The sequence below is a fragment of the Salarias fasciatus genome, chromosome 3 (assembly GCF_902148845.1).
Source record: "Salarias fasciatus chromosome 3, fSalaFa1.1, whole genome shotgun sequence".
In the NCBI taxonomy this organism is placed as follows: domain Eukaryota; kingdom Metazoa; phylum Chordata; class Actinopteri; order Blenniiformes; family Blenniidae; genus Salarias; species Salarias fasciatus.
This window is the reverse complement of record NC_043747.1, coordinates 20,284,825-20,312,319: the sequence shown is the minus strand read 5'-3', so window position 1 is coordinate 20,312,319 and position 27,495 is coordinate 20,284,825. Positions and strand designations below refer to the sequence as shown.

The 27,495-nt window shown below is 44.9% G+C and overlaps 2 protein-coding genes across 8 annotated transcripts in view; one reads left to right on the top strand and one right to left on the bottom strand.

The window, feature by feature from the left end:
• The window catches only part of LOC115385841 (E3 ubiquitin-protein ligase RNF19B-like), a 26,033-nt gene extending 6,810 nt beyond the window's left edge, over positions 1 to 19,223 (bottom strand). Inside the window, exons 1-2 of one of the 2 annotated variants that reach the window (XM_030087920.1) lie at positions 18,318 to 19,223; positions 241 to 334 (exon numbers count right to left, since the gene is read on the bottom strand). The gene's annotated coding sequence lies outside the window, so the exon portion shown is untranslated. The remainder of the gene's footprint in view (positions 1 to 240; positions 335 to 18,317) is intronic. The other variant, XM_030087919.1, reaches the window with a different exon arrangement.
• LOC115385837 (uncharacterized) lies at positions 18,264 to 27,495 on the top strand. 6 transcript variants are annotated; one of them, XM_030087910.1, is made up of 14 exons: positions 18,266 to 19,046; positions 21,703 to 21,940; positions 23,289 to 23,394; positions 23,783 to 23,892; positions 23,976 to 24,046; positions 24,127 to 24,252; positions 24,449 to 24,544; positions 24,663 to 24,791; positions 24,874 to 25,002; positions 25,100 to 25,137; positions 25,333 to 25,364; positions 25,447 to 26,158; positions 26,827 to 26,907; positions 27,062 to 27,495. In XM_030087910.1, exons 1-12 carry the CDS (start codon positions 18,333 to 18,335, stop codon positions 25,512 to 25,514), a joined length of 1,857 nt encoding a protein of 618 aa, XP_029943770.1. In that variant the 5' UTR covers positions 18,266 to 18,332; the 3' UTR covers positions 25,515 to 26,158; positions 26,827 to 26,907; positions 27,062 to 27,495. The 6 variants fall into 6 exon arrangements, with proteins under 6 accessions (XP_029943771.1, XP_029943772.1, XP_029943770.1 ...); XM_030087909.1 differs by having other exon boundaries at positions 27,009 to 27,495; XM_030087911.1 differs by having other exon boundaries at positions 18,264 to 19,046; positions 24,874 to 24,993; positions 25,447 to 26,907; positions 27,009 to 27,495.

Here is a 27,495-nt window from a genome sequence, read left to right as displayed (position 1 = left end):
GACTTCACAACTTGAAAACAAGAGTAATACAGTAGGTTTTCTGTTATTCAGTGTTAATGATCAGTGACTAAAGCTATAACTGAGGTCTGGGACCCCAGGAAATCACAGGGTGTGGGGCAGAGCTGTGACAGTAGTTGTTCTCCAGGACAAATGTCTCATCCTAATGTGTCCTCAGACGGCGACCTCCGACTGGTCTTCCACGGGGAGACAATGGAGGAATCATCCATGCTGTCCACTTACAGCATCAAGCACATGTCGACCATTTACATGATCCTGGTGCTGCCCGGAGGTCACTGATGTGCTCAGAACCTGGAGGAGGGAACAGCTGCAGAGTCTGGACTCCAGACAGGAAGCAGCAGCAACAACAAAAAAGAACTCTTTCAAACTATGGCCTTCATGTAAAGATGTGTTTTTCGTCATGAGGGAGCAACAAATATATTGACTTGATTAAACTGTTCTTTGGACATAAAATACATGTTTTAAAAGTGTGCTAAAGTGTTATTTCCTTCTGTCTCTGATAATGTTGTCAAATTATTCTAAAATCAGTATAAAAGTACAATGAGACATTCACAGTGGCGGACCGTGCATTTCACATTAAGGCCTTCAGAACAGATCCGCCTGAACCAATCCACCTCTCAATAACTATTTTGTCTACAAAAAAAATCTTATTATGCAGATATGCACATAAAGAGTTGTTGCACAGCAGATAGATACTTGTGCAGCCAGAATAAATGTCTTTGCTGAAGTGCACAATTCTCCTACTACATCTGTGCACATACAATGAGCATCAACAACTTAATAAAACAGCAATATTATTTAGGAAAAGAGGAACATTTTACTCACCAAAATCCCAATTATTTGAAAACAAAATACATCCTCCTTTCCTTCCTCAAAAAGAGTTCAACTGTTCTGTCATATAGATTATCTGTGCGTTTCAGTTCCATAAAGCCAGGGCTGAAAGTCCAGCTCACCCTGTGGTATTTCTGGCATAAGTTTTATTTCTCTTCAGGTCTTCTTCTTCTTCTTCTTTGGAATAATTGCGGTAGGCGACCAACAACTTAGGTGCATACCGCCCCCTACTGTATCTCTTGGTGAATGTAAATCAGAGGGCCTGGATATGCGGTTGTTAGAAGCTAGAAGGCGCTGAGTCGCCAACTCGAAATCTGATTGGTTGAAGCAACTGTCTGATTGACGCTTCACTTTTTTTTTTTTTTTTTTTTTTTCCCTTGTCCTGTTCGGTAGCTGGGGCGTGCAATATTGTATGATTGTAGCCTTTTACTATCCGAACAGATTTTAATATTAGCAGCAGGACGAGACTGAGTCTCCTCCTGCTGCTGCCTTTATTTAAAGCTGGCTACCGGACAGGACCGGGACGGAAATGCTCAGAGAGCAGGGACAGAAAGAGAGGAAGATAAAGAGAGGGAGAACGGAAGGGGGGGGGGGGGGGGGGGGGGGGGGGGGGGGGGCGGCACAACCTATGTACAAAGTCACAATACAAAACAGTGTTGTCGACGCACCACACGCAACCTAGAACAATCCCAAACCCCCAATCCAGACAACACCAAAACAGAGCCGACAACCAACACAGAAAATTACAGAACCATACATACATTTTTTTTTTTTTTCTTCCTCTTTTTTTCCAAACCATATTAATGAACAGACCAGGCCACAAAAATAAAAGGAGGTGTAGGGGAGGAGGGAAATGCAAGGACACCACAAACCGTATTTTTTTTTTTTTTTTTTTGAATATAGCTAGTCGTAACTAGTAGTAAACTAGGGGCGTGCATCAAGAGAGGTCTGCTACAGATCACCATTAATCTAACCACCACAAGAAGACAAGGTAACCCAGTATGTAAAGAGTGATTAAAGATCAACGTGATCATGTGAATATGATGGTGACAGTGATGGTGATAGTGATCATGCATATATGACCTCTGACCTCTGAGAAGGCCAGAAGCAGGCCAGAGAGGCCCTCAGAGCCCAGACAGCCGGCGGTCATCACAGAGCCCGGATCCAAGCCGCCCCCCCCAGGCAGACGCCCACGCTCCAGTCCAGAAACGGGGCAGAGGAAAGCCCCGGCCGGGGACCCCGGCAGTCCCGGGGCCCGGGCCCCGCGGAGCCACGACCGGCAGGAGCCGGTCCACCCCGGGCGCCGGACGCCCGGGGCGGGCAGGGCCGAGAGCCCAAGGCCCAAGAGCCCAGGAGCCAACCCCCCACCCAGGCGAAGGGCTATGACCCACCCGGGAGAACCAGTCCACACGGGCGGCTACCCACCCCGGGCCAGTACACCCCCCAGCGCTCCGGCCACGCACCCCGAGATCCAGGGCATCACCCCCCCCCACCCCACCCCACCCCACCCCACCCCACCCCCCACCCGGAACCCACCCCCCCGCCCGTCCACCGCCCGGCCCACCCCTCCCACCCCCTGTCCTCTCCCGCCTCACTCCCCCCCGCCCCAACCCAACACTCATACCCACTCACTCATACTGACACACACACATGTACACACGCACACACACAATCACTCATCCCTAAACCAAACGCACACACACACACACTCACATTCGAACACACTCACACCCTCTCACGCACACGCTAACAAGCACACACACACACACACACACACACACACACACACACACACACACACACACACACACACACACACACACACACACACACACACACACACCCTACCCCAAACACACTCACATTCCCGCGTCATCCAACTGTCACATCCTGTGGGAGACACCCCCGGAAGGCAAGGGAACACCGAACCCCACATCCAGAACCCCCCACCACCCACAACTGCCGCCTCCACCCCCCCACCCCCCCGCCGCAGACAGGTATGCACCCCCCTGAGCCAGCAGCCCCCCAAACCACAGCCGCTCCAAACCCCGGCCTGTGGGGAAAACAACAGCCCCCCCGCCCCACCCCCCACCAGAAGGAATCTGGAAACGGGGGCGCAGAAGACCCCATTGCCTTCCCTCCCCCCCCCCCCTCCGTCTCGTGAGTGTTGATGGAGTATATGTTGTTTGCGATTAAAATTTGAGGGTCAGTAAGCACACCGTGCCGCGAGTGAGGCCAAACGAGCAGTCTCATCCACCTGAACAGCCCCACCCCCGACACAGCGCGCCAAGACCCCCCGATGTGTGTGTTTGTATGTATTTGGTCGTGTTAGATGACTAAGTGCAATTAAGACTGAGAGGCGAGCCACTGAAGGGTGCAGTGATTGGGGCCACTTAGATGGCCCCCTCCACCACACCCAACTTGATAAGCCCGCCTCCCAAAGCCCTACGTGTGTGTGCATGAGAGCGGGGGGGGGGGGGGGGAGAGGGGGGTCCGGGGATGCCGCAGCACCCCCGTCACCCAGGAGCCCCCCGATGAAGGACAGGGCCAGGAGCGCCACCCCCCCCCCCCCAGGACCAGGGCGGACAGCGACCATGGCCAGAGAACCACCGACCCAAGAAGCACACACCCATCATGCATCAGGAGGAGTGAAGGTGAGGACAGACAGGGGGCAGCAGAAGGACCCAGACCCAGGGCCCACCGCCCCCAGGCCCACCGGGGCCACCCCCCACAGGACACCGCACTCTCTCATACATAGCTCCAGTCGCCCACACATATACACACACGTACAGACATACATACATACTTACAGATACACACCCTCACACACATACATACCCCGCTCACAGATACATACCCACACACACATACACACTTACACATACATAGTCATACACAAACATATCCAGATACACACCCACACACTCACATACACCTACATAAATACCCACACATACAAAAACATATATACATACTCACACATACACACCCACACACATATACACATACACGTACACGCACCTTCCCCAACCCCCTAACCCCCACAGCCCACCACCCCCCTATCTACACCCCCATCCACCACACCCTGTCCCCCACCACCCACCCACCTCCCCCGCCACCCCCCACCCATCCACCCCACCCCCCTGTCCCCCACCACCACAACCACCCACCCCGATGCCCTGGATTCCGGGGCAGCAACCAGGCACCAGGGCGTGCACCGACCCAGGCCGCGGCAGCACGCCCGAGCCGACCGGCCCCCCCAGCCAGGTCGACCCCCTCACCCTCACGGAAGGAGAGAGCCCCCAGGCACCAGGGCCCAGGGCCCCCAGCCACACCCGCCCCAGGACACCCCGGCCGCCCGGACATGAACCGGCACCCGCCGACCCCGGCCCCCCGGGGCCCCCGCCCCACCGCCGCCAGACAGCCCCAACAACCGGCGGCCCCCCCACCCCCAATCCAAACCAAACACGAAGACAGCCCCCAGCGAAGCTGCCCAGATCCCGACCCCAAGACAGTGCCAACCACCTGCAGCCATCAGGCCCCCCCCACCAACAACCGACCCTCAAAGTGGAGAGGCCCTCATCTTCCCCTTACATTAAGTGATGGAGCTGATCACAGGGGACCAGAGGGAACCAGATTCAGCTGATTGATCCTCTGAACAGACAGACATCGTCTCCAAGCTGATATGATCTAATAGAAGATTCTTAAACTGCCCGTTACTCAGATTATTTCTGGATTTCCAATTTACAAGGATAGTTTTCTTTGCGATGCACAAGATGGTGAGAACCATGTAGACAGAGTTTATCGACATGTTAATTTCACCCAGATCACCTAAAAGGCACAGTGTGGGAGTTGCAGGGATATTGCATGTGAACCATGTTGACAGGTCTTCACACACCTGAAGCCAGAACCTCTGCACTGGTGTGCAGGACCACAAGGCATGGAGGTAGTTGTCAGTCATGTTATCATTGCAATGTGAACAGATATCAGATTGTGATAGACCCATCTGGAACATCCTTCGTCCTGTGTAATGAATTCTATGCAGAATTTTGAATTGTATTAGTTGTATATTTGAATACTTTGTCATTTTGAAAGTATTTAAACATATTTGTGACCACGCATTTTGGTCAAAGTTGTTAGATAAGTCAGCCTCCCATTTTAAGGTCAGAAGGAAGATTTCATCTTCTACCTTTGATAATATTTTATATATCTTTGATAGCAACTTTGGGGAACTGAGGTTTAAGAATTCTTCGACCCCGAGAGGTAGCTGTCCCTGCAATTGATTAAAGGTATACTTTTTGCCTATGATAGATTTAAGTTGATGATATTCTAAAAATGCTGTGCTGCTGATTCCATATTGTGAGATGAGAGTATTGAATGATAGAAAGTTGCCATTTTCAATGATATGTTCAAGCTGGCTGATTCCTTTATTTCTCCACTGAGTGAAGTTTATCATCTTTTTGTTTTGCAGGATGTCCGGGTTGTTCCAGATGGGTGTGAGTTTACACGGGATCAGAGAAGATTTGGTTAGCTTTAGAAAGTCCCACCAAGCCATTAAAGAAGAACTAATGTTGACACTTTTAAAACACCGATGGGATTTGATGGTGGGACTGATGAATGGCAGGTCAGAGATGACTAGATCCTCACATAATGCTTGCTCTACATCCAGCCATGGCTCATCTAAATTGTTCGGTTTAAGCCATTTGGAGATATATTGCAGCTTGCTGGCTATAAAGTAATTACTGAAGTTAGGCAAGTCTAGTCCACCTCTGTCTTTAGTCTGTTGTTGCGTCTTTAAACTGATACGTGATGGTTTATTTTTCCAGAGAAATTTAGATATGTATGAGTCCAGTGATTTGAACCAGCCAGACGATGGTTTGGTTGGTATCATTGAAAATAAATAGTTAACCTTAGGTAAAGTCATCATTTTAATGGTGGCAACCCTCCCCATAAGAGATATAGGTAAGCGTCTCCACCGTAAGAGGTCATCCTCTGTTGATTTCAGTAACGGAACGTAATTTAGTTTTAAAAGTTCTGATATCCTTGGAGAAATGTTTCTGCCTAAATATCTAATGTTTCCAGACTGGATTGTAGCATTGGGTATACTTTGTAAATCACAGTTTATAGGCATGGCTTTAGTCTTAGACCAGTTGATAGAATAGTCAGATATTAGTGAAAATTTGTCAATAAGTGTGATTGTCTGGGAGATAGAAGATGGAGAGTTCTGCAGGAAAAGCAATACATCATCTGCATAAAGACTTATTTTATGTTCTATCTTATTGTTAGCCAGGATCCCTCTGATGTCTTTATTTTGTCTTATAGCAGCTGCCAGAGGTTCGATAAAGATGGCAAACAGTGAGGGAGAGAGTGGACAGCCCTGTCTGGTTCCTCGCTGCAAACAGAAGCTTGGAGAAGTCTGCTCGTTAGTCTTCACACATGCAGCTGGGTTGTTATATAAGATTTTAATCCAATCTATGAAAGACGTTCCAAACCCAAATTTGGTTAATATTCCAAATAGAAATTTCCAATTTACTCGATCAAAAGCTTTTTCAGCATCTAAAGAGATAATTATGGATTCCAGATTGTGTATTGTAGCGTAATCTATTATATTAATTAATCTGCGCATGTTATTGGATGAGTGTCTACCTTTAATGAACCCTGTTTGGTCAGGATGTATTATGAGCGGGGTTACCTTTTCTATTCTTCTGGATAGGGCTTTGCTGATTATTTTGAGATCTACATTTATTAATGAAATAGGACGATAACTGGACGGAAGTGTGGGGTCTTTCCCTGGTTTAAGTATTAAAGTTATTTTGGCTAAGTTCATATTTGAGGGTACTGTTCGTTTATTTTTTATTTCCATTACCATTTTATGAAAAGTGGGAGCCAACATGGTCCAGAATTCTTTATAGAATTCTGCTGGATAGCCATCTGGACCTGGAGCTTTATTGTTGGGCATATCCTGCAGAGATTTATGGAGTTCATCCAGTGAAAGAGGAGAATCCAACACTATTCTATTTTCATCTTTCAATTTTGGAAGGTTAATATCATTAAAAAAAAGTATTAATTTCCTCATCTGTTGTGTCTATTTGTGATCGGTATAATCCTTGATAGAAATCTCTAAAGATATTATTGATCTTGTCTGGGTCATGGCTGATGTTTCCTTCTGAGTCTTTAACAGCTGAAATCGTGTTTTTCTCCTTGTTTGTTTTTAACTGATTCGCCAGGAATCTTCCAGATTTATTACTATGCTCAAAGTTCTCTAAACGGAGTCGTTGGATCAGGAATTGAGTTTTTTTATCTAGAATTTCATTCAGTTCAAGTTTAGCTTTCCTTATATCCTTCAGTATGTTCTCTTGTGGGGAGACATGATAAGCCTCCTCCAGCGATTTAATTCTTAATTCCAATTCTAAAGTTCTTGAAGCTTCTTTCTTTTTCTTGTGTGAGGAGAAGGAAATTATTTTTCCCCTCATCACCGCTTTCCCTGCCTCCCAAAGAACACATGCTGAAGTATCTGGCAAGTCATTATTTTCTAAATATATAGACCATTCTCTTGTTAGATAGCTAATAAACTCTGGATCTTTAAGTAATGATGTATTAAATCTCCAGTTTCTAGTTGGTGGTTTATTCGTCTTATTTCTGAGAGTAAATGAAACTGGTGCATGATCACTTATGACGATGGGATGAATTTTGATTTCTGAGATGTCATTCATCAGTGTGCTGCTAGTTAAGAAATAATCTAATCTAGAGTAGGAATGGTGAACTGAAGAGAAGAATGTGTATTCTCTTGCAGTGGGGTGGTGAGAGCGCCAGGCATCGCAAAGACCAAAATCCTTCATGTACTGTTTCACAGTTTCTGAGGATTGCCAGAGTCGTTGACTTCCTGTGGTACTCAGTCTGTCCAATTGTAGGTCAGAAACCATGTTGAAATCCCCTCCTATAATCAATGTGTGACCTGAGTGATCATCCAGTGAGGAGAAGAGGGAGTGAAAGAAGGAGGGGTCATCAACATTAGGTCCATACACGTTAGCAATGCAGAATTTAACATTCTGGATAGATAATGTGATAATAACAAATCTGCCTTCTGGATCTATGATTGAACTGTCAGTAGAGAAGTTTAACCTTCTACTGATAAGAGTTGCTACTCCTCTTTGCCTGGAATTGTAACAGGCTGAGTACACGTGTGGAAACTGTGTTGATCGGAGAAGATCTACTGATGAGTTTGTTAGATGAGTTTCCTGTAATAAGACAATGTCTGCCTGCAACTCTTGAAGCCGATGGGTAATTTTTAATCTCTTTTCCCTTGTACCAGCCCCACGGATATTCCAGGAAACGAAATTGAGAGTGTTCATGACTAGACAGCTATGAGTGTTACATGCATTTCACTAAACCTGGTGTCTGAATGGAGCCGTTGTTTACTGGTGTGCACGCGTGCATGTCAGCTGAGTGTGCGTTCTGAATCTGTCTATCAACATGCTTATAGTGCGCGTGAACCTGTACAGTGATGTGTGTCAATAAGCCGATGTCCCGGTGCGCCCCGCGTGTAGGGTTACTATGGTAACGGGTGCAACTACAGTGAAGCGTGAGAGGGTGAGAGTGAAAAAGGGTGAAGAGAGAAAAAAGTGAGAGTGAAAAAAGAAACAAATGCTTAAAAAAACACATCCACGGTGAGCAGTGCAGTGGAGACGGGCAGTGACTTACTATTAATTAATGTATGGCTGTTTTATGTATCAATATTTACGGAGTGATTATGGGATAGTGAGAATGCAGCACCTGAGATCAGTAGAGCCACGGAGTGATGTTTGGGTCACGGAACAGCTGGCCGTTGATGAATAATTTATCCAGGGCGATGACGGCGCGGGAGCCCTCCGAGATGGATTTTTTCCTGATCGGGAACAGAACTCTGCGCCGATCCAGGATCTCCTTCGGGAATTGATCATTCACGCCGTAGTGGGTTCCCTTCAGCTGCCGGCCCTGGCTCTTCACCTGCTCCTTCTGTTTGAAGTTGACGAACTTGGCCACGATGGGTCTGGGTCTGGACTCGCCGGGTCTTCTCCCTCCCAGGCGGTGGATCCTGTGGAAGGAGATGTTTTTCACCGCTTCCTCCGGGAGCTTCAGCTGCGTTCTGATGAAACTTTTCACCGTCGCCTCGGGGTCCTCCTCCGTCTGCTCCGGGATTCCAGAGAACACTAAGTTGTCCCTCATGCTCCTGGCCTGGAGATCGATCACCGTTTCTTTAATCTTCTTGTTTTCCTCTGACAGTCGGGTCATCCCCTCCGTGAGGGTCTTCACCGACTCTCTGAGGCTGACGTTCTCCGCCGCGAGCGCCTCGACCTGCTGCTGGCTGTATTCCACTGCGGTAAAGCCATCCCTCTGTGAAAAAAACTAAGTGCTGCGGTGCGCACTTATTCTCGGCATTATGGTAACAGCGCAGACAAGCGCATGTCACTGTATAAGGGACAAAAAAATCCTCTGATATCCACAAGCCATTTCACCTCAGGCTGACAGTAGACCATCCCAGGAGGGCACTCAGCCAATGTCAGAGTAATCTGATGTGGTATTTAAAAAAAGAGCCCTCCAAAAATGTCATTTCTGGGATTAAATTTACAATTTAAAAAAATCATATAAAAAAGTTCCTCTGATATCCACAAACCATTTCACATCACGCTGACAGTAGACCATCCCAGGATGTCACTCAACAAATTTCAGAGCAATCTGATGTGGCATTTCAAAATAAGAGCCCTCCAAAAATGTCATATCTGGGATTATACTTATCCTAAATTTAAAAAATCATCTAAAAGAATTCCTCTAATATCCACAAACCTTTTCACCTCAGGCTGACAGCAGACCATCCCAGGAGGTCACTCACCTAATTTCAGAGTAATCTGATGTGGAATTTTAAAATAAGAGCCCTCCAAAAATGTCATATCTGGGATTAAATTTACCCTAAATTAAAAAATTCATATAAAAAAATCCTTTTTATATCCACAAACAATTTCACCTCAGGCTGACAGTAGACCATCCCAGGAGGACACTCACCTATTTTCAAAACAATCTGATGTGGCATTTCAAAATAAGAGCCCTCCAAAAATGTCATACCTGGAATTAAATTTACCCTAAATTAAAAAATTCATATAAAATAATCCTTCTGATATCCACAAACCATTTCACCTCAGGTTGACAGTAGGCCATCCCAGGATGTCACTCAGCTAATCTCAGAGCAATCCCATGTAGTATTTCAAAATAAGAGCCCTCCAAAAATAGAATTCCTTGAATTATATTTACCCTAAATTAAAAAAAAATATACAAAACATTCCTCTGATATCCACAAACCATTTCACTTCAGGCTGAGAGTAGGCATTCCCAGGATGTCACTCGACTAATTTCAGTGCAATCTGATGTGGAATTTCAAAATAAGTGCCCCTCAAAAATAGAACTTCTTGGATTAAATTTACCCTAAAATAAGAAAATTCATATAAAAAAATCCTTTTGATATCCACAAACAATTTCACCTCAGGCTGACAGTAGGCCACCCCAGGATGTCACTCACCTAATTCCAGAGTAATCTGATGTGGCATTTCAAAATAAGAGCCCTCCAAAAATATCATACCTGGGATTAAATTTACCCACATTTAAAAAAAATCACATAAAAAACTCACTCTGATATCCACAAACCATTTCACCTCAGGATGACAGTAGACCATCCCATGATTTCACTCACCAAACTTCAGAGCAATCTGATGTTGCATTTCAAAGTAAGAGCCCTCCAAAAACATCAATTCTGCAATTTTTTCTCACTAACTTAAAAAAATCATATAAAAAAATTCCTCTGATATCCACAAACCATTTCACATCACGCTGACAGTAGACCATCTCAGGATGTCACTCAACAAATTTCAGAGCAATCTGATGTGGAATTTCAAAATAAGAGCCCTCCAAAAATAGAACATCTTGGATTAAATTTACCCTAAATTAAAAAATTCATATAAAAAAATCCTTTTGATATCCACAAACCATTTCACCTCAGGATGACAGTAGACCTTCCCAGCATGTCACCCACCTAATATCAGAGTAATCTGATGTGGCATTTCAAAATAAGAGGCCTTCTAAAATAGCTATTCCGGGATTATACTTACCCTCATTTGAAAAATTATGGAAAAAATTCCCTGTGATATCCACAAACCATTTCACTTTCAGTTGATGGTAGGCCAGCCCAGGATGTCACTCACAAATTTTCAGAACAGTCTGATGTGGCACTTCAAAATAAGAGCCCCATAAATAACACAACTTTTCATGTGTTTTCAACACAACTTCAATTTTTCTAACATGTGTCAAACACAAAACCGATTACAAAATTAATGATAAAAATTGTAGCGGAACCATCTGTCACAGGTGTCAAATTAGATCTGTATGACAAAAGAAAGAAAATGTATAAAGGGAAATGGTTCTGTGAACAGTGCACAGAGGGCAGCTGCAAAAAGCCAGGACACAGCAATGGAAATGCCTCTTGTGCTCTTGAATTAGGATGCATTGTTACAATCACCTGGCAACGCTACAATTTTTATGATTACTTTTGAAATCTTCTGTGTTTCGGATAAAGTTACACTCAGCGTTAGCTGCAGTACAAAAGATTTTGTGGTGGTACTCCATCCATCCATCCTATCTCTCCAGTTTATGTGTAATTGCTGCTTGACGTGCCTGAAGGAGCTCCAAAGGATGTGGTCCTGTACTGTAAAATCAGTTTTGTGTTTGACACATGTTAAGAATAAAAGCTGTGTTGACAACACATGAAAAGTTGTGTTATTTATGGGGCTCTTATTTTGAAGTGCCACATCAGACTGTTCTGAAAATTTGTGAGTGACATCCTGGGCTGGCCTACCATCAACTGAAAGTGAAATGGTTTGTGGATATCACAGGGATTTTTTTTCATAATTTTTCAAATGAGGGTAAGTATAATCCCGGAATAGCTATTTTAGAAGGCCTTTTATTTTGAAATGCCACATCAGATTACTCTGATATTAGGTGGGTGACATGCTGGGGAGGTCTACTGTCATCCAGAGGTGAAATGGTTTGTGGATATCAAAAGGATTTTTTTATATGAATTTTTTAATTTAGGGTAAATTTAATCCAAGATGTTCTATTTTTGGAGGGCTCTTATTTTGAAATTCCACATCAGATTGCTCTGAAATTTGTTGAGTGACATCCTGAGATGGTCTACTGTCAGCGTGATGTGAAATGGTTTGTGGATATCAGAGGAATTTTTTTATATGATTTTTTGAAGTTAGTGAGAAAAAATTGCAGAATTGATGTTTTTGGAGGGCTCTTACTTTGAAATGCAACATCAGATTGCTCTGAAGTTTGGTGAGTGAAATCATGGGATGGTCTACTGTCATCCTGAGGTGAAATGGTATGTGTATATCAGAGGGAGTTTTTTATGTGATTTTTTTTGAAAGTAGTGCAAATAAAATCGCAGAATTGATGTTTTGGATGGCTCTTACTTTGAAATGCAACATCAGATTGCTCTGAAGTTTGGTAACTGATATCATGGAAAGGTCTGCTGTCATCCTGAGGTGAAATGGTTTGTGGATATCAGAGGGATTTTTTATATTTGTAAATCCAGCTGTACAGTGACATGTGCCTGCCTGCGCTGTTACCGTAATGCCTAGTGTAAGCGCGCACCGCGGCACTTCGTTTTTTTTCACAGAGGGATGGCTTTACCGCAGTTGAATTCCAGCGACTCGCGCACAGCCTGGAACTCCTTGTGGAGGATTTCCAACAGGTTCAGGCGAGCATCGAGGCTGGAAAGTTTCTTATCTATGGAGATAAGAACGTCCGTCGAGTCGTTCGCAGGTGGAGAAATAGCTCCAGACGATTCCTCCCGCTGTCTCTTGGCTTTAGACGAGGAAGTAGAGGGGGTGGATGTTTGATTCGGCTTCCCCATGACGATCCGGTCGAAGCAGCGATCTATGTACTCGGTCAGGCTGGTCGAATCCTCTTCACTGTGCTCCAGGGTGAACCTAAAACACACTAATTTCTCTACTTCTACGACTTTTTAGAGCCGAGTTAGTGAAATTCAGTAAACAAATGAATCTGTCAGCGCGCTTAGTTTGAATCTGCCGTCTCACAGGAAGTGCGTCACTTACCACATCACACGTCACCTACCTGCGCCCGCCCTGTGTGAACCTTGACGCTTCACTTTACTTAACTGCGCCATCGGGATCGGATAGCGAAGGCCTCGGGCAGATTTCTTTGACCCTAGCAACAGATGATGCCTGAAATCTGATTGGTTAAATGATTTAATATGAAAAAAACATGTCTGGAAGCAGCGCAACCACGGGAAAACTATGAAAGGAACTGGAACATACCGTTTGGAATCATTTATTAATTATTTATGGACAAAATATAATTTACATCAGTCTGTAATTCAGATAATTTTTTAGGCCAGCAGAGAAGGCTTTGCAGGCCCTGACGGCCCACCACTGGTATATATATATATATATATATATATATATATATATATATATATATATATATATATATATATATATATATATATATATATATATATATACGTGCCTCTGCTGTAAATGTGCGTCTGTTCCAGTGGAAGCTCCGACCCAGAGCGAGCTCTTTCTTATGCAACACCTGTGGTGACTTTGAAAACTTGGTTGCTCGTTTAACCCTGTGATTATCCCATGTTATAAACATCTGCAAGAGGCAGTAGTTTGGTTTGAAAAGTGGATATGTCCTGAAGAACTTTACTCTCAACATGCTAACAGCAACATTTTGATGCTGTTTAGCCTGATTCTAGTAGAACCTCAGCTAAACTTCATCATCATTAACAGACTTATCGTCCCTGGGGGACCTGTTGCTTTTGATTAAAAAGAAATGCGAGTTTTATTGAAGGATGAATTTCATATTTTTATATTTGAACTGTAATGAGGAAGAATGCATCAAAGACGCTTTAATTCATTAAAGAAACAAAATTAATTGTAAGATAGGTTTAAATGTGCACACTTTAGTGGAGACTTTTTTTTAATATATGAAGAGATGCCTGCCCCTTGGTTTATAGCTCACTGGACATTCAACAGTGAACATAGAAACAGAGCTAAACAGACTCAAACTGTCATTTCATCCCCAACAGAACTGTAATTTTGAGTACTGGAAGTCCTACAGGTCCAGATTGCAGACCGGTGTCGTGCCAAAAAGTGATTCCCTGCCATAAAGTGATTTCCGGTCCGCGGGCAGCTGTAAAGCGCAGCTTCTGTGGCTCTGCAGCAGTCTTAATTGGGCTCAAACAAGTTTGATTCTGATCATCCAACGATGTTTATTTGTGTTTGCGTTTGATAGCCTCCTGTACGTCCAGTTTCCTTATGTCGCTATTAAATACCGGTAAGCTAGTTGACGATTTTAACCTGGCTTGTTGTTATGCTAATAAAGATGTGTACGGAGCTGACACGTTTTCTTTTCTTTTTTTTTTTTTTTTGCACCAAAATTGCTAGATTGCTTGACAGAGTAATTTCATCCCAAGCAGTGCGTTGTACGGTTTGAAAATTGAGAAAAGGGACATTACAATGTCAAAATCAGCTTATTTTGCTTGCCAAAAGCTGATTCATGCCTCTGGTATTGTATATGGATCGATATTTTGCCTCAAAATGATTTAATATAACACAGCAGAGTCACATTTACAACATTTGAGTAAAACCAATTGTAGGGGCCAATTTATGATTTCTTTCATTCACCACCAGGGGGAGCAGGATAAGGGTATAAATAAGGCACTAAGGTGATTGGGTGCAGGTGTGCACAGAGGGACAGGAAACAGTTTTTCACCGTGTCCAAGCAGCGTGTGGAGGTGTCCTGCTGTATGGATCATGGAAGTATTGTCACATGGAAAATAAATGGGTCACAGCACCCGAACGTGGAGAGAGTGTGGACGCGTCAAAACGATTCTCCCTCTGCACCCTCAGGGAACTCAAAGTGTACAGGCCCTAAAGGAAAAGGGCTGTACATTTTAAGTGAAAAACTCCTGTACAAGGATCGTGGACGAGGGATCAGCTGATTGATTGGCTGCGGACTTCCGCGTCGCGGAACAGCTGGAGGCTGCAGGAGCGTCGCACCGCCGAAGCACACAGGACCACGATTGGCGAGGTCCACGCGGGTGCATTGGGTCGCGGTGCGAGGTGAGCCGAGCTGAAGACCACGATTGGCGGGGTCGAACGGCACCAGCGAGCGGCGGAGCGGCAGCGAGCGACACCAGCAGGCAGCAGCAGAGCCGAGCAGCGCTAATTGGCGCAGCGCTGCGGAGGCACGGCAGCGTCGGAGCTGAGCAGCGGAACTCTGACCGACGGGGTCGAGCGGCGGCGAGCGACACCGGCGAACAGAACCAGCGCGGCGCAGCGCGGTGGAGGCACGGCAGAGAGCCGGAGCCGTGCAGTGCACCACCCACTGGTGCAGAGGACGTCTGGACGCAGCAGAGTAGCAGAGGCAGCAGCGGACAGACGAGGGAAAAAAGTGTTCACATTAGGAAGGTACCCAGCGCACGACCATAAACACTCTTTGGCCTTTAAAAGTGCCACACTGAAACTGAAGCTTGAGCTGCAGACACTGTTTCGAAGGAAGTGACTTTATTTTCATGGGCAGAATTTAAGTTGTGCGTTTAGACTTTTGAAACAATTAGTGAAGAATTTACGTTTTCCTTTTGTCTTTAAATGAACTAATTTACTGTGAAAAAGTGATTTATTGGTTTGTGGTTTTTCCTGTAACGTGTTATTGGCCGTGGATTTGGAAATAAGGGTACAGTTTGAAGGTGCAAGTATGAATGAACTCGCTGTCGCCGTCATGCCCGGTGCAGCTATGATGAAAAAACAAACTCTCTCCAAGCGTGCTGTCAAGGTTACAAGAAGCAGTAGGCATGCTTCATCTATGCTCCTGCAGGCGGAGGCAGAAAGAGCCGCTCTGGAGCCGCTCTATCACTGTCTCCCCCTGCTCCTCCTCCACCACTGTCTCACCCTGATCCTGCTCCACCTGTCCCTCCACCTCACCTTGCTTCTCCTCCCCTCCCTCACCCACTATTTTTTCTTGTTTTTTCTCTTTTTTCCCCTCCACCTCCGCAGTGTTATTTACAGTAGTGTCGGTGTCCCTCCACCCGGCAGACTCGCTCTCCTCTCCCCTGCCATCACCCGCTGCTTCACCCGGTGTATTTACATTACTCACCCCGTGCTCGGTGCTCTCCTGTGGGGCCACGACAGATCGCCTCCTCGGGAAGGTCCGAGGAGCCGCAGTCGGCCGCTCGGACTGAGCCGGGGCCGCCGCGTCCCCCGGGAGCCCGGAGCGCGGAGCCGCCGCTGGGGGGGGACTCCCCAGGCGTTGGCCCGCGGGGCCGGGGCGGCCGCGGCCGCAGCGCCGGGTCCAGCGGAACCCGGTCCCGCCAGGTCCGCCTCCGCCAGGCCAGACTCAGCAGAGCTGGATCCCGCTGAACCAGATGGAGCAGACGCGGCCGGGCAGGCCCTGATGGTGTGTCCTTCCTGTCCACAGCCGAAACACTTCATGCCAGCTGAGCTCGCGAAAACAACGTAATCATAATCATTTACTCTCACGCGGAACCTGAGGTTCAGCTCCTCGCTCCGGTTATTGAGTATCATAAATACGTGTCTTCTGTCAGCTGAGACTTAAATCCAGACAGGATGCCCTTGACCGAGGACACCACCTTTCCAAATCTGGACAGCTCGCGGATCAGAAGCTCATCTGGCACGAAGGGAGGGACGTTGGACAGGACGACCCGGACAGCAGGCTGAGACAGCGGCTGGACCGGGACGAACCTGTCCGCGACGGTAATGCCCGACTCCACCACAGCGTTAGCCTGCTCCACCCGGTCCAGGAAGATGACCACGTCACTGTTCATCCTTGCGACCGACTTGACATTGTCGTAGCCCACTTTCTCCCCCACAGCCAGGGCCACGTCCTCCACGCTGCAGGGGAACTGGGCCACCACCCGGACCCCGTGTTTGCGGGTGAGTTGCCTGAGGTTGGTCATGGCTGCAGCCAGACCCCCAAACAGACCGCAAAACCCACCAAGAACCCAAATAAACGATATAAACTAATAAATGTGCTCTGTGATTAATAAACTACAGTGACAGTGAAGATTAACAACTTAAACAGAAAAAACAAGCAAAACGCCACACAACACACACCACGCTCTCACACACTCCAGCCGCCGCCCACTCCCGGCATGGGGGGGGGGGGGAACAGAGAGAGAGAGAGAGAGAGAGAGCATTTCCTGCATTTGTATATAAAAATAACACTGAACACTTTTCAGCCGTATTACACACTGGTTCTTTCAGCATGTAGAAAGTACAAAAGAAACAATATCTCTTTATTCTTTTAATTTTTATATTTTTACTCTTATTTTACGCAGCATAACACAGACAATGGCGCTTCGTCTCCTCTCTACACTGATCCTGCTCTCTACCTGCAGCTCTGTGGACTGATGATCTCTGAGGTTTTGGGAAACGATGTTAAATTCTCTTTGAGCTCCTCGAGAACACGCAGATCAAGCTCACATATTCTGGTCATGTTGATTTTTGGAAGAAGGTGATAAATTTAATTCAATCAGTGTTGGGTATTCGACCGGACCTGTCTTTCACCACTTTATTTCTCAGCATACCTCCAGAGGGAACAAGCCAAGAAAGCTATCACCAAGTGCTGGCTTAAACGAGACACTCCTTCGATGACCCTTCTGATACAAACTGTCAATCACATGCAGGCAATGGAACTCATGACCTTCAGACTTCGCCTTCAACAACACAAAGGGGATTAATATTGGAAAAGATGGGACTCATTTACACGATTTGGACAATGAATGAGGATACTGTCAAAATGTACTTTGTATCTTTTTTACTCCGAGTGCCCATTTTCCTTTTCTTTTTTTTGTGTCTTCAAAATGTTTAAAATTTAAGTTTAAAAAAAAATGGTGCCACAGTAAAATAGTTCAGTATTATCCATTATCCTGCATTAACGTTCAAATTCAGCTCCTGAATTTTATCTCAGGGGAACAAAGATTGCAATCAAGAGGAACAAGGTGGAGGGCAGAGAAAGACAGGACGTCAGACAAGGGTGGCAGGTCAGTGTCAAATCCAGACTCTAGCTCGAATACCGTTTTTTAAACGGAACAATAATTTGAATGCTTTTAAAGAGGTCTGGTGTTTTAAGAACATTCTGTGCTGTATGGAAAACAACTGACTTCACTTTGCACATTTTTTTAATCCGAAGAGATGAATCCTTTTTAAAAAGTCTGACACACTGTATCACTGAAAACTGTGAATAAAAGTGTGTCCGTCCCCTCTCTGTTTGAAAGAGGAAGTGGAAGAGAACGGAGCGGGGATTTCCATTCTCTCTCTCTCTCTCTCGTCTGCAACTGTTGCAAGGTTTCTCTGTTCATTTTATAAACAGAGCTCTCTGGTCACACTAACCTTGGCTGAACACAGATGATGGCGCTTCGTCTCCTCTCTACACTGATCCTGCTCTCTACCTGCAGCTCTGTCTGTGGACTGATGATCTCCAAGGTTTTGGGAAACGATGTTAAATTCCCTTTTAGCGCGTCATGTGGAGCAGAGAAGACTCAGCGTCTGTTCCTCCATGTGAGAGGTTCTCCCCCCCGGCTGGTAGCGTCTCGGACTGGAGCTCAGGTCTCTCCTGGACCACTTTACACTGACAGACTGAACCACAGTGACTCTCTTCTCCTCCTGAAACACGTGAGGATGAACGACGCCGGACTCTACCAGCTGACATGTAACGACCGTGTAGAGACTCTGATGGAGCTGCAGCTCTTCTTCCCGGTGGAAACGGTCTCTGCTGAGGGTCAAACCGTGGATCTCCCGTGTCATTCCGTTACACTCGGTGGATCCGTGGAGAGTGTGAAGTGGGAGAAGAGCAGCGGACAGGTGGTGCTGGAGGTGGACGGACTCTCTGGAAGCTGGACTCCGGGGGAAGAGTTTCAAGGAAGCCGGCTGTCAGTGTCCAGGGACTGGAAGGAAACAGGGGACTTGTCGCTCCGGATGGAGGTGAAGGAGGAACACGGAGGACTTTTCTTCTGCTCGGTAACAGAAGGCAGAGTGAAGACCTCGAAGGCAGCAGTGAGGCTGACAGTCAGACCGAACATCACGGATCCAGAGAGCAGCGAGACCAGCGAGCAGCCTCAGGTAGGAGCCTCCACTGCTGGACAGTTCAGCAGGTTTCTGTTCCTGTTTAAAGCTTTTTCTGCACGGATACAATCTAGTTCAGGGGTCACTAATGGCGCGTTTCCACCTCCCCTACTCTACTCGGCTCGACTCGGCTCTACCCCGCTTGCGGGCGTTTCCACCAGCCCGCTTTAACGCAACCCGGGTCGGTTTTCGGCCCTGCTCGACAGCAGGGTCAACACATACTGGTCACTGATTGGTCAATCACTGACCAATCAGCGACCAGCTGTGGCTGAAACGAAACCTAAACTCCGCCATGTTGCCTTGCTCTGATGCGGAGGAGAAAGAGAAGAGCAATAAAAGGCAAATGAACAAAATAACAGCAATTAAAACAATTTCAGCGCAGCGGACAGTAACTCCATGGCCTGTTGGGAGGATTCAGATGCTCGTTTGTTTAGTCGGGGATGGAAAGATCCATAACTGGAGCATAACCGCGGCCCAGATCTGGACCCAGACTCCGTCCAATACAGACCCGGACTTGTAAAAACAACAGGATTTAAATTTGACCAGTCGCTTCTATTTTACCGGCGCAGCTTTTCTAGTGTTTACGGTATGAGTTTGTCAGCTCAGAAAACACACAGGCAGCCATCCCAGCTGACGCTACTCTCTGGCGCTAAACATCACCGTTCTGTGCATTCCGCCAACAGTTGAGAGGCGCGGGACAGATGAGAAGAGGACAAGCAGTAAAGAAAAAAAATAAATAAAGCGATACGGAGAGGAAGACGAAGGAGCCAGATAGGGATATCATAAAATCCAGAGAAACTAGTGAGCCTTCAACAACACCTGAAAAATTACAAATGGCGCTGTCTAAAAAAAGAAAAGTGGACGGCGAAAATAGAGCCTTCAGGAGTGGACAGACTTGTTTGTGTTCATTATGCCCTGTGGGAGCACAAAAACTCTGTCTGATATGTCCAGAGACTGTGGCACTGGCACTCATTAAAAGTGGCAATGTGAAACGCCACTATGAAACAAACACAAATATTTTGACCAATCGTACCCCATCAAGTCTGAACTGAGGGCGCAGAAAATAAGCAGTCTTGGAGCCCAGTATGATCAGTCCACCAGGATCTTGACAAATTCACTCAATGCCCAGCAACGTGCAAACGAAGGTTCCCTCAGAGCTGCTTGGATTCTGGGGCAACACAAAAAACCATTTAGTGATGGGGAGGTTGTCAAGGAGTGCATGAATTCATTTGATTTGATAGTCAGCTATTGATTGCAGACGCTCATAGAACTACCAGGTTACATCAGCATATATATCAAAAAATAATTTAGTTAGACATTATGATGTTCCGGACCTTCGCTTTAACAAATTATCTCTGACCGGACCTCTGTGAATTTTAGTTGCACCCCCTGATCTAGTTCGTTGTTGGGACACAAGTTATACAGATTATTTATAGAAAATGAAGCACACACATTGCTAACGTTTCCATAGTATATTATCATTTAGTATTATAGTTTATTTAGCCTTTTTCTGTTTCTGAATTGTGGGGCGGCGCCGACCGATACTTTCACTTTTGCGTCACGTCATCCGTCTCTCGATTTCGCGTGGTCACGCCAGCTGCTCCAAAATTTTAAGTGCGCTACTATTACAGACTTTATGGCAAGCGCACAGAAACAAGTGGGAACGTCGGTGAAATGTGTCCAAATGCAATAAAAAGTGGTGTGTCTCATAGAGCAGGCTTAGATCTGCCATTTTGTGTTGATTTTGAGCCACTAGGTCACGTGACCTGAGAGTTATTGAGTGATTATGCTCATATTTACACGATGAATTAAAATAAAAATTCATGAAAAATGTATCCAAATGCAATAAAAGGTGGTGTATCTCATGTTATGGCAATTTTATTTAACAAAGGGCATCAGCTGGTGAGTTTGTTTTGGTCTCTTTTATTATGCTGTACAGCAGAAGAAGACGTCACGCAGTCAGCACACTAACAGAGTGAGTTCGGCCCTCGCAGGGGCGTGCAAGCCTCTAATAACTATCTGCCACGTTCACTCCCAGGGGCCTCGACTGCACCCAGCCGTAGGCTGGACACAGGAAGACTCCCACGAGTGCCCGCAGCTGCTACGCTAAGATTATCAGGAAAAGTAAATTCCAGACAAGGCATTCGCGGTTCCCCACACATCTGAGTGTGTGAGAGCTGCGGTTATTTATAACAAATAAATCCAAGCACTACAAAACAGTGAAGCATGCACTCATTAGAAATTTCCACCACACTCATAAAGCATTTTGTGTTGATTTTGAGTGACTCGATCACGTGACCTGACAGTTGTATTGCTCAATAACTGAAAAACTCTCAGGTCACGTGACCAAGTGGCTCAAAATTCTCCTCATCAGGAGTGAGTTCTGTGTTGGTGGATGTCTCAAGCTGTGCTGTCATGTTTGATTCCATGTTGATTTATTAAAGAGGAACCTCTACGGGGAGAAGACCACAACTTCTGCTTTTCTACTACTTTAGGACTAACAAAGAAGATGTGTTTCTAGCAGTGTAAAAGTGTTTTTTTTAAGTAAAATCCATGGACCATTGATGAATGATCAACCAGGGACTGATGACTGCAGGATCTACTGAAACTGCTCTGACTAAATGTGTGATCTGTTGCTTCTCTCCCTCTGCAGGAGTCACACTGTGCTGAGACTTATTGGCGCAAACTCTTCATCACAGCAGCAGTTGTCCTGAGCCTCATTCTGCTTCTGTTCATGGCTGCTGCTGGATGTTTTCTGAAAAGAATCAGGCAACGTGTTCTGAAGGCATCATCACAAGACAGAAAGAAAGAAGACGAGTGCAACACAGATGGAATTCCTCTGAACCCAAGAGAGGCTGAAGAAGGTCTGTCCTCTTCAGGATCAGACACAAGTGAGAAAACCTGCTGGAGGACCAGAGAGAGCCTCTGATTTCTACCCCTGATCTTTCTGTTCGTTTCAATTTCAATTCAGCTTCATTCATATTTATTTATATTGTGTCAAACACACAGTCAATCTGGACACTTATACAGAGAGATCATGAGTTAGTGGTGCAACTCCTCCACTCATCTCTCTGTGACTAGAGTGTGTGTGTGTGTGTGTGTGTGTGTGTGTGTGTGTGTGTGTGTGTGTGTGTGTGTGTGTGTGTGCGCACACACACACACACACACACACCATGCGTGAACTACATTTCTATTTTCATGAACTTTTGGGTATTTTTTTCAACATGTGACAAAAACTTTCTAAGTAATGTTTGTATTTCTCCTGATGAATAAGATGGGGAATCACACTGTGAAATAATAATAGTAACAGTAATAATAGTAATCGTGAAATACAAGCAAAATACACAAAACTATTGAATTTATTCGTAAAGAATAACATGGCCTGGTATTGTTTAGAAACTGTTGTGTAATGGGGAAAATGTTACCATTTAAGAGGAGAGTTACAGTTTAAAACTCATGAAGTCCACACCACTCTGAAAGGTTTTAGTGTCACAAATTGCGGTGAAATAATATGGAAGAAATTCTTTGTGGAGACCAGACATTTGTCAAATGAGTCTCAATTCAAAAAGAGATACAAAGAGCTGATTCTGGCGAGGTCCACGGTTTGGTGATGATATGATGAGGGCTGTTAAATTCATGGTTCTATTTGAGTGACGGTGTGTTTTAAGTGTTGACACTAAAGCATATCTGTAGGATTACAGTCAGGTCGGCATCAAGCCAAGTCAGCCCCGGCCAACTCGGCACCGCCCCCAGGATACAGTCAAGATGGCATCAAGCCAAGTCAGCCTCGCCGGGGGGCAGGGTGGGGGGGCCTCAAGTGACCAGGCGGCGTTTGATCAAACGCCGCCTGGTCACTTGATCTGGTCACATGACCAGACAGCCACTCACGCTGCGCGCTCGTAGCTAAGCTACTCGGTTCAAACAGATCGTCAAAAAACTGCAAATGGTCGCACCGCAGCCGGCATCGTGATTAAAAAAAAAGAGGCTTTTGGCCGAGTTGGTAAGCAGGTTACAGTCAGGTCGGCACCGACCAACTCGGCCACTTGAGAGCCCCCATAACATAAACAAAATACCAAATAAATGCATGCTTTCTGTTACTATACACTTTTTTTAATGTAGTTTTAATTTATTTAACTTCTCTTATTGTAAGATCACATACATTTAGGAATTTTATGTAACAATGGTGCCTGATCTTTACATTTGGATCTGGAAATGAACAACAAATATGTTTGTTTAAAGGGATTCAGCCACTCAGACCCCATCACCCGCTGATCAACCAGGGAGCCACATGTTATCTGAGCAGCATCCTGCAGGTTCTCTTCATGACCCCTGAGTTCCACCACAGGTATGAAGAGCTGTCTTCTCTGTGCTGCCTTTTTCTCTATACACTTTTTAAGAAGTTGAAAATATATATTCAATGTCATGTAGATATGCTGCTGAGTTTACTGATGATAGAGTGAATCAACACTGCCCCCTTGTGTACAGTTACTGCACACATTGACGGCAATTAATAAAACCTTGTGGTGCAAAATACAATCAAATGGAAAGAAAAAAAAAACCCAATGCCCTCTGTCTGACAGCCCAGAATTAAAATGTTAAATAACACAGTATTGCTGGGGTTGATGATATCAGTTCTAACAGTTAAATTGTGTTCCTCAACATCAGCTTTGGGTCCCAACTGAGAATCTGAAATTGGAGTGATGTGGTGAATAAAAACTTTCTCCCCTGTAAAGGTTGAATCCATCAAACACCTTAGATCAGCAGCTGGAAGCCACCTTCAAGAGCCTGAAAGAAAGATCATGTGGAACAGAAAACATCACAGACAGTCTGGACATAAAGAACGGTACGTCGACCACTTAGCAGCAAAAAGAAACAACAAAGAGAAACATCAGTAGGACTCATCCTGTGCTTTATTTTCATGTGCAGTCTATCAACAGCGAGACGCTGCTGAATGTCTGGAGAGGATTTTGAATAAAGTCAGTCCTGAGGCCTCGCAGGTGAGCAGCTCTGAACTGCAGCGGCTGCATCCAGGAGGGTCAGTGTGACGGCTGCTTTCAGTCCACTGCTGTGTGTGCAGGTTTTCAAAGGCCAGCTGAAAGACACTACAAGATGCTCCAAAGGTCACGTGATCATGGAAGAGACCAGTCCTTTCTTCACCCTGCCACTGTCGCTCCAAGGCGGACATGAAGCACCCTGCAGCCTGGTGAGAAGCAGCCAGCGGTGCTGGTTAGATGGTTGGTTGATTACTATCCAGCAGTTCCTGTCTGGTTTTACTCTTGTTACCAGAGGGAGGCGACGTCTCAGTCCCCAGAAAAACAATACACAAACGCAATGTTTGTTTATTCATTCATTTAATAAGTATTTAACTATTAGTATTTGATTATGTGTGTGTTTTGCAGAAGACCAGTTTCAGTGAGTTTTTCCTCAGGACAGAACACACTGGAGACGACATGGTGTACTGCACAGAATGCAGCCAGAAGACAGAGGGGAGCAGTGTGAGTTCTCCTGCATCAGCTGTACAGGACTGATAGAACTTCCTGAAATGTAGTTTGTACCACTGAGTTCATGTAATGAATCCTCTCTCTGTTTGCTGGACTTGTCTTTGCTCGGTAGGGATACGAGATGGTGGACTCTCCTCAAATCATGACTCTTCTCCTCAAGAGGTTTTACTTTGACTTCAACACCAAGTCAGACATGAAGTCAAACTGCTGTGTGGAAGTGCCGTTTAAAATCCAAGCCATGGCAAGCAGAGGACTCCTGAAACACATTCTTTCCATTTAAAAAAAGAAGGTATTTTCATTGGTCTTCCTCTGTGTCATGTCAGGATCAGAGCTACACCCTGTACGGGATGGTGAATCACATGGGCAGTCTCGGAGGTGGACACTACACTGCCACCGTCTGGAGCAGGGAGGACAACACCTGGTACCACTGTGATGACGGTCAGGTGACTGAGGTGCACAGAGATCCATTTCAAACCATTCTGTCCCAGTTATGAAACAAAAACATTATTTTGTTGATTATATGTATCTTTCTTTTGTTGCTGCTTGCAGGTGGAGCAACAGGAGTTTGGAAGCAATGAGACGTACAGGTATGTTCCCACAAAGTCTTTGGTTGTTTCTATAACCAACATTTAAAATAGTTTCTAAATGGTGGAGCGTGACGTGTGTCATGTTTGAGTGCTGCTCAGCTATATTTGACTGAAGATAAAGTAGAGTTTGGATTAAACTACAAAAGTCTAAAGGTGCATAATGCAACATTTAATCCATCTGTCTATGCTGAGCAGGTCCCGTTCTGCATATCTGCTCATGTACAGAGGTGAGTTGACAGAAACATGAAGGAAATCATTCCAGACAGAAGTGATGGAGAGAGTCTGAATGTGTTTCTCATCTCTTTGAAGCTTCAGAGGCGGATCGAGGAGTTCATCAAAGAGGAGGACAAACCCAAACCCCACAAACAAAGATTTAGGAGGAGACCCGTCTTCATCGGTCTTATTGTGCTTGGCTGTATTTTACTTGTGGTGCTTATTGTCCTATTTCTACTGATCAGAGTCATGTGAAAGAGAACTGTTCAGAAACATGATGATTTCAGTTTTTAAAGCAGAATCTGTGGAGCCAAGAGATTTCATACAATTACAGGATTCACTTTAATGTTGATGAGTTCATCACTGACAGCTCTGCTCTATTAGATTTGAAATACATTTTAGATATGGCGAAGCAGTTTTTAGTAACAATGCATTTGAAATAAAATGCCTCCTTCTCAGTAAAAATAATAATGCAAAAGATAATGCCTTCTTTATCACCCATCAAGTCCCACCCCACATGTCCGCGTTCACTTTTTAACTTTTAAATCACGTTTATTCAACATTTTCAACTGAAAACACAAAACTATTTTTGTGTTTTTTTACTGCGGTCAAGCCCGCCCTCATTTCAGAAAGCACGGTCAACCTAGCACTCAATTGACTCTGTGGTGCGCGCATACTCTGTGCATTACGGGAACAGCGTTTTCACAGTGACTTCACAATAAAAGTTGGGTTAAGTTGAATGAGATCTTCCTCATTCAACAGGAGGCAGTTTGCAGGCACAGGTCCAGGTTTGCCAAGAACATATAAGGTGAGTATTGGGGATACAGTGGTCTCTCGTTTATTGCAGGGGTTAGGTTCCAAAATAGCCCGTACTAAATGAAATGTGCAAAGTAGGATTTCACCCATTTTTATCATTACCTCCGCCAGGCCTGGAGGTTATGTAATCACGTGGGTTTTTTGGTTTGTTGGTTGGTTGGTCTGTTAGCAACATTAGGGAAAAAGTAATGGACGGATTGTAATGAAACTTTGTGGAAAGGTGGGTCTTGGACTAACTTAGAATCCATTAAATTTTGGTGATGATCCAGATCACTGTCTGGATCCTAGGTGCTGTAGTGTGTATTACTTTCTTCTGTTGATTTGATAAACATAAACATACTCAAAAGTGTGTAGTTTATTCAAGAAAACATGATGTAAGATAGGATTTCAATTGATTACTATAAATGTTTCCATTCTTCACAGATATGTTTTTGGGTTATACCTGCAGTTCATACTTTACACCAGCAGGTGGTATAATTGTTTCTAGTATTGATTTATTTTATAAAAAACAAAAACAACATGCATTTCTTGGATGCACTGTATAACTATGTTGGCATGTTTTTGCCCGATCTCCACAATACTCTTTTTATAAAAAGAAAAACAGGAACTGTATAAGTTCAGCATCATTATGCAGTAAAATATTTTTTCTTGTCCATGCAGGGTCCAGTGAGTGGAAAAAGAAAAAACAACTGGATGGAGCAACTGTCCAGAGCTCTGCTGGACCATAAAGTGAGCCATGGGGTAAGCAGCATCAAGCCTATTTATGTAAACAACAATTTAGGTAACACATTTGATTAGCAAATATAAAGACTGACTTGCGTTGTCAAACTATTTTGTTGTAGGACATGAAAGCCTTTTGAATAAACTGACTTGGATTTTCCATTGTCCAATCAAGCACTTGTATGAGGGAGAGCATCAGCGGAAAGACTTCACACCCTTGAATCGTCCTACAGGAGATGGGTCCCTCCTTCATGAGTTAGGATTATTGAAAGTAACAATATTGCATCTGGTTCTACCAGAGTTTTTCCCATGCAGTTGAGGGAGGATCTGAGGATGGAAGACGCCAAGAGACAACAGTCCACATTATTTGTGACTCTTTGTTACACTGTCTAAGATGGTTTGTTCTGCACTTTTTAGACTGTGTTTGAATGTAATTACCTCACTCACTGCTACAATTAGAGAAGAAATTAAAAGAATGCTCCAAACCAATCTATTCACAACATATTGTCTACTTACGGAGGTATTAATGTTTTTGATATTTAAATGTTTTTTAATTAAATTTCTGTCTTTATCTTGTTTTGAAAAAAATGCAATAAACTGTTGATCTTA